At 35.0% G+C, this 13694-nt stretch overlaps 1 protein-coding gene across 1 annotated transcript in view; it reads right to left on the reverse strand.

Annotated features, from left to right (window-relative positions):
• The window catches only part of LRP1B (LDL receptor related protein 1B), a 2136850-nt gene that overhangs the window by 71804 nt on the left and 2051352 nt on the right, over positions 1–13694 (reverse strand). The window contains exon 83 of the mRNA XM_062186250.1: positions 7984–8148. Coding sequence (XP_062042234.1) covers positions 7984–8148 — 165 coding nt within the window. The remainder of the gene's footprint in view (positions 1–7983; positions 8149–13694) is intronic.

Below are 13694 nucleotides of genomic sequence, written 5' to 3' on the forward strand. Positions count from 1 at the left end.
TACACAATTTGCATTTGGTATCAGGCAGACACGGAAATTAAAGTTTTGTGTCTTTAGAAAGCTTAGATTTCTTCTTTGCATCTCATTCTATTCATAGTCATAACAGCATCTTCCATATACAGGTAAAACACACAGCACAATGCTTGGAACCCAGCAGGCCAAAATATTTGGTTGCTTCTTTATTAGTAGCACTGGTCATAGCACATGACTTTTTCAAGAAACATTGTATGAAATGCTTGTTCTAATACTTTTTGTATTTTTATTCTCTTGGATATAACATTCTAATAGCTAATCTAGATTCACAACATTTTTGAATACATAACAATAATATAATATTTTCTATTCTATTATTATATATGTAAAAATATAGATATCATAACTTACATTAGTATATATATAACTTATATTAGTATCTGGTAGATGAATGTGAAATTTATATTTTGTTAGTTTATCTCATAAGTAATTAACATATTTAACAACATATATTAACTTAGTCATATAGTCATAGTCAGCTCTTTTGCTGACATTGGCAGAAAATATGACCCTGATGATGATCCGTAATAATAGGTAAAGTTTTAGGGCACTGGTTTAGGAATAATCTAGGTTTTTCAGAATCTAGTCATATCACTCAGTCTAACTCACGTCTGAGAAATGTATCAATGTAAACATTATAGTCATAAAAATTAAGAAGTATATCCAATGGATTTACCACCCTTTTTGTAAATTATGCATTCAAAACAGGGCAACAGCTACAATAAAGATAGCAATAATTATGTTTGTTAAAAGTTCCAGATACAATATTATAGTCAACATAATTACCTATTTTAATACCTTTACCTAATAATTGCAGATTAAAATTTTCTGGGTAGCTTATAATAAAGTAATATGCAATCAATATTGATAATTATCTTCTTGAAAGATTTTTATTTTTATTTGAATACAGGGTCTTCAAAAAGTTTGTGGAAAATGTTCATTATCTTTTTTTAACTTAATTTAGCCAATCTTTCTTTTTCTTTGTTAACATTTTATTTCAGAATAATTTTAAAATTGCAAAGTAGAAATTTTCAGGTGGTAATACAAAGAGTTCCCATGTAGCCCTCATCTCGATTGCCCAATTAACATCTCATATGTCACAATTAATGAACCACACCCAGCTTTCTCTCTTCCTTTTTATCCAAACTTCTTTTATTCCATTAACCCCTCCCAGCTTCTAGTAATCACCAATATATGTTCAGATTGTTTTGTTTTTGAATTTCAGCTCCTCCATATAAGGAAGAACACCCACTATTTGTTTTTTGGTGTCTGGTTTATTTTACTTAATCTCAGGTCCTCCAATTCTATTTTCCATAGAGTTTTTGAAGTACCTTCATATTATACAGTGTTATTATGCTGATATATTTTAATAATTTGCTGTCACTTTCATATATAATTTAATAATTTGCTATCATATTGGTTTCTGTCTTTGAAAGCTAGGTTTGTTTGGTAAACTGTTTTTCAGCTGAATGTAGAAATGATGTACATCAGTATGATTTAATCCATATTAGATGACTTAAAGTAGGCAAAATAACCCCTTGGTTGAATATCAGACAAATAAATAATTTTTTCCTATACACCCACAATACATGAAAATGTGTGGTTGACTGGAGCAAAGGGATTCCATCTGACAATCCTGTGAGACTGACCATGCTCGTGGTTTCAATGAGTTGACACATGTCCTGACCACCATGAGTCTCTCTTTGAAAATGAGATTTTTAAATTCGTGCCTAATTGTCTATGTGAAGCCTGCCACATACCCAGTTATCCTGTAACTGGCTTAGACAGTTTAGAGGTCTTAAATTTTTATCTTTGGTTATGACATTTTAGACCTAGTGGGTCTTATGTGTATATAGCTATTGTTTGGCTTCAGGACTCTGATAAACATACTGAGTGTATGTAATATCAGTACTTAAGGGACATTTAAATTACAGAATATGTTGATAATGTCTTTTCATGAAAATGCTATTTAAAGGTGACACACTTCTTAAACATCTTTATGCCATTTGGACAAGAGCAAAAGAATAACAATGTCCTTTTCATACAGAAAAGAAATAATAAACTGAGACATAAATCACAGTGATATCTCCAGTTACAACAGCGCAATCGGAAAACTCATCTCCTCACCTCTTGTTGCTGAGACTTCCCTTGGTGAAATCTGTCTTGACTTCAGGCTTAGATTCAAGTAATAAAAGCCCCAAATGCTTTTAAAAATTGCTAGTCTTTTTGATAAGGAGATTTGACATTCTACTTTTCCACTTAATAGAATGTTTTCCTCTACTGAAAGTGAGTGCCCATTTATAAATAATTTTAGCAAGTTGACTATAGCTGTCGGGTTGTCTTTAAGTATCACACAGATTACAGAGAGTTCTATTAAGAAAAACCTGACAAAGAAAAGGGAAGAATTGTGGGCTTTATCTAGCATTTTCTTAGGTACTACTTAATATATTCTGACATGCTTCAAATTATAGGTCACAGTCTATTTATACTTCTGGAAAGTTCATTTTCAGCCAGCATTGTGAAAATGAGACTGAAACATTTTTGTCTTTTCTGTGGATACAAGTAAGCCAACTCAAGCCTTCTGACATTAGCCTAGAGAGTCATAAGACTGAATAGGTGAATATTACTCTCACCATATGGTCCAAATGAACCAGTAACTGTGACTCATTAGGCCAGCAGCAGAATTAGAAAGAAACCTATTTTTATTCTCTCTTAGGTTTATTGTCAAGATTCAAGGAGAGGGAACTGTATCAGCACTTAGTAAGCAGCCTATATATATATATAGATATATATATATTTTCTTACATATATATATATAATATTGCATGATCCTAACAACAATAAATAATGATAATTTTAATTCCTAATACCACTATTATTTTAATTTTAATAACAATAATTCATGTTAATTATGGGACATTTCAGAGAAGTATCTATTTCCTTAGATAGATATTTTATATATTTTTTTCTCTATTGGACTCAAATTATATAGCACTTTATAGCCTATACTTTTTATGTTTAAAATATAATATGAGGGGCTGGCACTGTGGCATAGTGGGAAAAGCTGCCGCCTTCAGTGCTGGCATCCCACATGTGCGCCAATTCAAGTCCTGGACGTTCCAGTACTGATTCAGTTCTCCATGGCATGGGAAAGCAGTGAAAGATGGCCCAAATGGTTGGTTCCCTGCAACTGCTTGGGAAACCTGGAAGATGCTCCTGGCTCCTGGCTTCGGAATGCACAGATCTAGCCATTGTGGCCATTTGGGGAGGGAACCAGTGGATGCAAGACCTCTCGCTGACTCTATTTCTCTCTAGCTCTCTTGCCTCTGCCTCTCTCTAACTTTCAAGTAAATAAATACATCTTTTAAAAATTTTTAAAAATATAAAATGGGGCCAGCTCTGTGGAGCAGCGGGTTAACACCCTGGCCTGAAGTGCCAGCAACTCATATGGGCACCTGTTCGAGACCCGGCTCCTCCACTTCCAATCCAGCTTTATGCTATGGCCTAGGAAAGCAGTAGAAGATGGCCCAAGTCCTTGGGCCCCTGCACCCATGTGGGATACCTCGAGAAAACTCTTGGCTCCCAGCTTCAGATCTGCGCAGCTCCGGCCGTTGCAGCCAATTGGGGAGTGAACCATCGAATAGAAGACCTTTCTCTCTCTCTCCTCTCTCTGCCTCTCCTCTATCTGTGTAACTCTGACTTTCAAATAAATAAATAAATCTTAAAAATATATAAATAAATAAATTCAAAAAATATAAAATGAAGCATTTTATTTACTAAATTTTCCATAAATGTGGTTGTGCTTATCATATATTTTCATCTTTTACAAATGCTATATTCTACATGCTTACACTTGGAATTCATGTTTTTGTTCCCAATTCTATGATATTGTAAATAGCATATTGAATATTCTTATTTTTAAATTTTGTGCTTTCTATTATCATGTAGTACTTGGGATACATTTCCAAGAGTAACATTATTTAGTCAAAGGATATTGACACTTTGTAAAGATCTTGCTGAGTTTTTCAAAATTGCTGCAAGATTTGTACCATTAGCATGTTCTCTGGTAGTGATTTGAGGATGCTAGTTTTATCCATGTCCACGAGGACTACTTCTCCACTTATGGCTTCCCAAATTCCCCTATACATGAGTGAGGCTTGCCTTGTACCCTTTTCTCATTTTGCTTTTTTTTTTCTATTTGATCCCTTAAAAGTTAAATTTTCCAATTCTACCTATTTGTTGAATTGTAAGCATTATTTGTTTTGTTTCCAATTTTAAAATCATTCTTAAAAATCAAGTAGAGCCAAATGTCCAGCTTTAGGCACTTCCTAAGTATAATCAACATCTATGTTACAAAAGGTGGAACACAAAGCTTAATTTAAGTGAAAAACAGTCTTCATTTAAATAAAAAGTAAAAGAAAAGCAAAGATGAACAGTTTAACATAATATTCACCATTTAAACAAGATATGGATCAGGTTAGTGTGGACTCAATATCCTGAGTACACCTGTGACTGGACAGCCCTCAGTACTCATGTTTCATCATCAGCTTCGTGGTATACCTCGGGTTCCCCCAAATTCCTGGCTTAACTTTGATTTTGAACCAATTTAACATCTGATTTGGGACAACTGCATGGATAGAAGAATCTTAAATAAATGAGGAAGAAAATCCTCTCAACCTACATGGCTCCAATTGTAGGGGCCTGTCCCATTGCAGGGAGATTTTTGACTTTTTATTTCCACAATAATGGCTGCTTTCATTCTCCTGCTTCATTTCTGGGGGGAAAAATACTTTCACTGTGAAAGTCCCCAGATGTGGCAGCAGAAAGAGCTACAATCAAAATTTTACTTTCTTCCTTTTGTATTCACTTAAATTATTCAATACAAATGTACTGCACTGCCTACTATTCTATCCAAAAATATAATATCACTTTCTAACATAGCCATTTGTATGTTTTCAAAATGGGATGGGCATTCACTGCATAACTCCAAATTTCAGGAGTGGCACTGAATATCTGGTTATACTGTTCCAATTTCACAAAACTTTTGCTAAATTCTTCTAAATCTATGTAGGAAAGTCCAATTCACTTTAACATACACATTAAGTATAAATAGCAGACCTATAATTTAAGGAAATTACAAAAAATATGAGTATAGTTTAAAGAATATTCATAAAATTAAGATTAATGGAAAAGACATTCAATTGCATAAATGTTTTAATATCTGATGTATAAACTTTGATAAATTATTCTGTATTTTCAATAATAAAATGATTGTATAATACTCTGCTTGCAATTGTTTTGCCCATAGTAATTTTATCTCAAATATATCTCTCATAGTACGTCATGAAAATCTATTACATGGACCCTTGCTGATTATATTAATGCCAAAATAACTGATTTTATAGAATGTTCTAAATGAACGCAGCATATTCTTAGTGTTCTTTATTACAAAAACCAAAAACCTTAAGGAATGGGAAAAACTAATTCCTACATTCAAAATTTTAATTATGCCTCTCAGATATATGCTTTTAATTAAATGGTGACATTTTCCTTAATTATTATTGTTCTATACAACTGTCATAAACTTATAAATTTTAATTAAAGCTGCCCCAAACCCTAGTTATGGAGTGTCCACAAAGGAATTTACCAAAAGGCTTAACTGTAAGTAAACCGACAATGAATAAATCCATGAATTTCCCATTGGATTTGTTCAACAAATTAACATTTGTATGAAGATAATGAGGTTCTACAGTCTATAATACTACACAGTGTTTTTATAAAACTACATTTATAAACATGAAAAAAGCTTTGCAAATAACTTCACCAAATACTTTATTATTATTGTTAGATGCTCCATTAAATTATATAATTCAGACTTATAGTACTAATCTGAAATACAGTTTTTTCCTGAATATATTATTTATATAAAGATCTAATAATTTTGGTGGATAAAATTGACAGATTATAGATTTGAAGAATGCAGCAGATCTGATTTTAATGAAACACTAAAAATTGTTCTATATCTGTATACAGTTTAGGAACCATTAATAGGATAGCAAATTCAAAATTTCTTAGAGATTTATCCCCCAGGACCCACGGCAGTTTGAAAAGATAGCCATAGTATAGAATGTCAAATGGTTTCCTTGGGCTAAATATTCTGAAGACAAATATAAATAAATTATTTAGCTATAACTCAATGATTTTCATTATCATTGTGACAAAATTAAGTTGTCAGTTCAGTAATAAAATCTCCAAACAATTCATTCCTCAAGAAAAGTGTCCTCTCTAACTGAAACAGCATCTGTGTTAGTAAAATGCAATCACACACATTTACTGAATGTGGATTCTTATTTGCTTGTTCAGTGAAAGACTCAGTATTGTAATTTCTCCAACAGCAATATGTCCACTCAATAGAGTTCCTGGTTCTTGGCTTCTCCCTGGCCCAGCCCTGGCTGTTTTAGGCATTTGGGGTGTGAATCATACATGGAAGATGTCTGTGTGTCTCCGTTTCTTTCTCTTTCTCTTCCTCTGCCTTTCAAATAAATTAATCTTATGGGGCTGGCACTGTGGCACAACGGGTTAACGCCCTGGCCTGAAGCACCGGCATGCCATATGGGTGGCAGTTCTAGTCCCGGCTGTTCCTCTTCCAGTCCAGCTCTCTGCTATGGTCTGGGAAGGCAGTAGAGGATAGCCCAAGTCCTTGGGTCCCTGCATCCGCATGGGAGACCAGGAGGAAGCTCCTGGCTCCTGGCTTCAGATTGGCACAGCTCCTGCCATTGTGCCTAATGGGGAATGAACCTTCGGATGGAAGACTCTCTTTCTCTCTCTGCCTCTCCTCTGTGTAACTCTGACTTTCAAATAAATAAATAAATCTTTAAAAAATAAATAAATAAATCTTACAAAGAGTATACATACATATATATGTGTGTGTATGTGTGTGTGTGTGTAAAATCATCAAAATTCTATAAGAATGCAAATCAGAAACAGCTTGATCTCTGAACCTCATTGAGAATTCTTATCCATGTGAATGTTAAAGTTGTTATTATGCTAAATACTTGAAAGAACAGCAACATGCAATAGAAGAAGTGAGAACTCCCAGTAAAATCGAAGTTAACCATACAGAGCAAACAAAGATCATATAGGTTACTTTTCCATTTAAATAAATATATGTCTAAGTAGTACAATTAAATGTGTACAGGTTGTATATAATAGTTGTATAATGTCCCTTGTACAGAATATTGGAATTTGGAAATTAGATGTTTATTTGCATTGTGTGATTTTTTTTTCTCATGGGAGCATATTTTATACTTAATATTTAGAAACCAGTAGGCAAGTGTGTTTCAGGTTCACTTATGTGCTATGGAGAATACTCTGCAAACATGGCTGTTGGGTAAAGTAATAAAATATCAAGTATAACCTATCATGTCAAAACCTGATTGATTCCAAATTATATTATATGCTACATTTTACTGTCAACAGAGTAGTTGTAATTTTGGATGGGAATTAGGATGCTATCATATGATCTGGTAAGAATTGTTACATTCATAAGGAGCCTAATTTTCAATAATGCTTCAAGTTAGAATTTAAAGAAAGTATTTCTGCAGTTGACAATGCACACTTTGGATTCAAACAAAAGCTTTACTAATGTGCTCTGCTAATTATTCTGAGCCAGCAGCAAAATACTCAGCACTAAGTCTATCACATGGTATATGCTAAATACAAAATAATGATCATCACTGTTACTGGATTTTGTTACTTGATTTTGATACTTTAGAACAAATGTCATTTGATACTTTAGAACAAATGTCATTGAACTACTAAATTTATATACTAATATATTCTTTACATGATATTAGGAATTATGCTCATAGCATTAAGTATTTTACTTATTTTTCACATATAAGGAAAAATGCAGATGATTTCAATATGCAATGATCATCAAATATTTACCGAGGGTGGATGGTGTGCAAGTTCCTCCATTTTGACAGTAGTTGCTACAGTGGTTGACTTCACATCTTTCTCCAGAATAACTGGGCCAACAGTGACATCTCAAATCACCCTTCTCATTTAAAATACATCTTCCTCCATTTTCACAAGTCGATTTGCATGAATCATCTGGGTATGCAAAGAAAGGTACAAATTAGCATATTATTCAGGAGATGATTAAGTCAGAATACTTACACTATCAAAAATATCTTACAAGGATCTTATTTTTTCATAAAATAACTACTTGTAAGTACCAAAATAGAAAAAAAAAATAAATTCTGTAAGCAGAGTAATAGGTTCTAGTTGTTGAATAATGAATACAAATATGAAATTAATTTGTATCTTTTTAAAGTATTATTAATTATTTTTTATATTTGCTAAATATCAAATAAAATTAACTAAAACTTTCTGAAAGTAATGTATGTCCCATACAGGAGTTTTTCTTTGAGATAGAACAAAACCTGTTCTATTTTTCAAGAATGACTGACATTAAATAAAACTGAAATATGTAGAATATATTTAAAGCGTATATATACTTTCATGTACACATCTACTGCTATGTCCTGAGTGTATCTGTGTGTGCATCTACACATTTGTATATACTGATATCTCTTGATATCCTTGAGTAATTGGCTCCAGAATCACCTGTAGGTATCAAAATCTTTGAGTGTTCAAGTCTGTTATATAAAATAGTTTAGAATTTGCATATAACTTGTATATATACATCTTCTCATATACTTTAAAATCATTTCTAGATAATTTATCATACCTAGCAAAATGTAAATATTATATAAATCATTGCCAAACTGTATTGTTTAGGGAATATTGACATGAAAAAGAACAGACAAAATTTTAAAAATTATTTCCAAGTCGTGGTTGGTAGAATAGGATGAAGATACAGAAATCACTCCCTACACATGCATACACGCACACAAACACACATACCTGAATATATGTATGTTATTTATACTATAAATATTTAAATGAAGTGATATTCTTTTATATTAGTCCTTATCTTGCACTAACATAAACTTACTTTTTAATTTCATTGCTGCACAAATTTTCTGATGTACCCTTTCACGAAGTAAAAAAAAAAAAAAAAAAACACAGGTTTAGCAAGACCTGTGCTTAGACCTAGTGCTACCACTTACCAGGCATACAAGTTGACCTACCTGGGGTTTCTGTTACTTCACTTTAAAACGGCTTGAATGATCTGGGGACAGCGCTATGGCAAAGCCAGTGCAGCCACTACCTGCAATGCCGGCATCCCACGTGGGCACCGGTTCAAGTCCCAGCTGTCCACTTCTGATCCAGCTCTCTACTATGGCCTGGGAGAGCAGTGGAGGATGACTTAAATCCTTGGGTCCCTGCACCCCCATGGGAGACCTAGAAGAAGCCCCTGGCTCCTGGCTTTGGATTGGCACAGACTCCAGCTTTTGTGGCCACCTGGGGAGTGAACCAGCAGATGGAAGACCTCTCTCTCTCTCTCTATCTCTGCCTCTGCTTCTCTGTAACTCTGTCTTTCAAATAAATAAATCATTTTAAAAATGCCTTTGATGAAAAGGAGTTTAACTTAGATGTGTATTAAATACTAAATTTAAAAATAAGTAAAAATTCTAAAAGTTCATAAATGTGAAGTACCTAAGTATATACCGTTCACACCTAAACACAAATGAGAATTTGACTTTCAGTCATATCTGCCGTATCTGGAATAGTAGAACAAAGAAGAATGGAGAGCTAGGTGTATAAGATGCATTGTACATTTTTCACAGGCAATGCATTACTGATCTGGTTAAGTAATCAAGTACCATTCTTACTGAGCACTATTTCGCAAGTGCCTGGAAGGTATACTGAGTGAAAGTACACTGAGGGAGAGCTCAAGTGGACTATCTTCTATGAACACCAGAAGAAGAGCCCTGGAGAAGCTGAATGAAAGATACTCCATCTGGACCTGGAATAGAGAGTCTGGAGGAAGGGAAGGAATTGCGAGTGATAAGGATCTTTAAAGAGATAAGGAAAGAATGAGGGAAGAAATCTAGATTTTGGGCTTTGCCCCAAAAGGAAGATGGAGTGAAGAATGCACAAAGTCTGAGATTGATTATATCAAAATATAGCAATGTGAGCTTGATGGATTTTGATGTATTCTAAAGGTAACTGGGAAGTAAAACACATTTTAGCATTGTATAAAGAGAATAGGGATCAATTAAGGACAATTCCTTGTCTTGATCAGTATAAGTAAGTGGAAACTCAGGACAATAGGAAATGTAGGGGTGATTTAGCTTTGGGTCTATTAAATTGTAGTTACCTGTGCAATACAAGTGAGAAATTCCAGCAAATAACTGAGCACAGGGTCATTTTCTAAGGAAATATCTAGAGTGCTTGCTTAAGTTAAAATTTACCATTGCATTTATCACTCATTCAGAATGATCTATCTCAATGGCATCTGTAAATGTGAACAGAGAAGATAAATATGTAAGGTGTTTTGGACCATAGGTGGGGTTATCTTGAGGATCTCACTTTCACTTGTTGATGTTCTGATAAACCACATGGGTATCCAAAATCTCTAGATTCTAGGGCTTGTGTATTTCTATAACATGCTTAATTTGAGATTTACAAATACAGCACTGATGAGACAGAAATGGAGTTGCATTCTTTTAAAACCTTCAGTACTAGTTCTGTAATGAAAAAGAAGGCTGCTTTTGTCAATACCTCAATCACCTCCAGAAGTCAAACTCCAGCAATTATAATCAACCATTGGAAAGAGCAGGTGAATACTGCCCCAAGAATGAGTACTATTTGAATTTCAAATTTCTCACACGAAGATTAAAAACATTCACTGTGCTCATCATTTAACAATAACAGCTTAGAGAAAGGCAAGCAATTATAAAGAGCTGAAAACCCTTGGCTATATCAAAAGTTAATGTCAGGAAAAATTAATTGGCATTTATCTACACCAATCAATAATTCTGAAATCTACTTATTTATGACCCTTATTAAAGTGGTCCAAGTCATCTATTATCAAGGACTGTATGTGAAGAGACAAATTTGAATATTTTTAATACTCCCATTAAATTTAAAATTTTCTTTTAAATTACAGAAATGAGCTTTGAGGAGGCTTCTGGAATAATGCATTTAAGCAAGGTTGAAATAGTAAAATAAGTTTTTTTAAAAAGATTTATTTTTATTTATTTATTTATTTATTTATTTATTTATTTTAAAGTCAGAGTTATAAGGAGAGAGGAAGAAACAGAAAAGGGAAATCTTCCACCCATTGGTTCACCACCCAGGTGGCTGCAATGGCCAGGACTGAGACAGGTCAAAGCCAGGATCCAGGAGATTCATCTAGGACTACATATGAGGGCCAGGGAGCCAAATATTGGGCCATCATCTGTTTTTTTCAGGCCATTAACAGAAATCTGGATCAGAAGTGGAGCAGCTAAAATATAAACCTTTGGCTATTTGGGATGCTGGCATCGCAGGTGTTAGTTTTACCTGCTACATCACAGTGCCAGCCCACAGTAAAACAAATTTCTGAAAAGTTTTACATTTGGTTAAATACACAATCAGATAACCAAACTTTCTTCTTTCAAGGCAAAAGCAATATAATTTGAGGATTCAATGCAACAAAAAACATGCTTCATTTTCTTATCTACTTTATGGTAGCAGCTTTATAGTACAGTTTATGGGTCTACATTTTGTAAGGTATTGTGATACTAAGAATTTACCCATATTATTTCTAGTATTTCCCACAACCTTGGAAATGGGCACAGCAGGTAACATGAAAGCACTGGCGTGTATTGTTTGATGGTTGCAAGAGCTGATTGCCCAAGGTTGACCTCAAGGTACCACCAATTACTAGATAATGTTAGAAAATCAAATGAGCTGCTCAGTGATTCAATTTTCTTATCTATAAAATAGGAGAAATTACAGCATGGTACCATCATGGTTTTGTGGAGATTAAATAAATATATAGAGATTAAACATGAAATTTGAATGAATTAATAATTTCTAACTGAATATATAATTATACCTTGCTCGTAAGTCCTCAAAATATTTACTACTATTAAATATAAAATATTACCATTTCTGTTACATAGTAGTTGTAGTATTTGAAGAAACCAAGTCAAAGAGAAGCAAATATAGAACCCAAGGCAGAAAACGATTGAAGTGATAGAACCTGACCTAATCCAAAGTCCCACCACAGCCACACTGATAGCCACCTTCTTCCAGAATATGAGGGTACTTCAAAAAGTTTGTGAAAAATGGAATTGAACATTTGTGTTCATTTTGTTGCAATTTTTAAATTATATATGTAATTTACACATTATGAAAAAAAACTACATAGCTTTTTCTTTGCACCAAAAGAATTGACATTTCACGGAATCTGTTTTGGGGGCAGGTGTCTGGCATAGCAGTTAAGATGCCACTTCAGATAGCCACATCATATACATGAGCACCTAGTCCAAGTCTCTGCTGCTCTTCTGCTCCCAGCTTGCTGTTAATACACACCCTGAGAAGCAGCAAGTGGTGGCTTAAGTACTTGGGTCCCTGCTACCCGTGTGAAGACTGAAAGGAATTCCAGGCTTCTGACTCCAGCCTGTTCCAGCCATAGCTGGGGAGTGAACCAGCAGATGGAAGATCTTTGTCAGTCTGTCTCTATCAGTCTCTGTCTCTCTGTGTCTCTGTCTCTTCATTTCTATCTATCCTTCTGCCTTTCAAATAAACAGAAATGAAAAATAAAAAAAAAATATTTTAAAAATCTGTTAATGAGAGTCTAAAGTGAAATGTACACCCCTTTCATATCTTACACTACGATCCAGTCTGAAAAGAGGAGTACCTGACAACGGGCATGACTATGAAACAAGCAGGGCTGTGGCCGATGGCTGTTGTGCATGTATGTGATCCAGGGACTTTACCAGAGGGGAAAATCCGTGTTCCCCATTGACTCTGAATCTGGCTGGGAGGATTGACAGGGGTTGGGTACACATATAGGATTGTGAGGTGACCCCAGCCTCTCAACATAATAACAGGCTCCAGGGCTCTGGGGCTCAAACCACCTAGGCAGAACTCCCACAGACAGCTGGATCTGGGAATGTCTCAGCTTCTGTGCGGATGGGGCAGGCTAGTGAGGCAGAGTGGATCTTCTGTACTCTATGACTGTGAAAGCCCTGAGTGCTGAGACTGTGGGAGTTCTGTGAATGTGTAGGAGGGCACAGGGTGTAGTTGGGTCTCTGGGAAATCACTATGAGCAGTTCTACACACTCAGAGCCAATTACGGCCATTTGGGGAATGAACAGTTGGGTAGAAGACCTTTCTTTCTGTCTCTCCCTCTCTGTATGTAACTATAGCTCTCAAGTAAATAAATAAAATATTTTAAAAATAAAAGGATTAGGGGCTGTCACTGTGGCAGGGAGGGTTAAAGCCCTGGCCTGAAGCGCCAGCATCCCATTTGGGAGCCAGTTTTAGTCTCGGCTGCTCCTCTTCCAATTCAGCGCTCTGCTGTGGCCTGGGAAATCAGGGGAGGATGGCCTAAGTCCTTGGGCCCTGCACCCACATGGGAGACCTGGAGGAAGCTCCTGGCTCCTGGCTTCGGATCGGCACAGCTCCGGCAGTTGCAGCTATCTGGGGAGTGAACCAGAGATAGTCTCTCTGTCTCTACCTCTCTTTGTAACTCT

Source organism: Lepus europaeus, chromosome 1, assembly GCF_033115175.1.
Source record: "Lepus europaeus isolate LE1 chromosome 1, mLepTim1.pri, whole genome shotgun sequence".
Taxonomy (NCBI): Eukaryota; Metazoa; Chordata; class Mammalia; order Lagomorpha; family Leporidae; genus Lepus; species Lepus europaeus.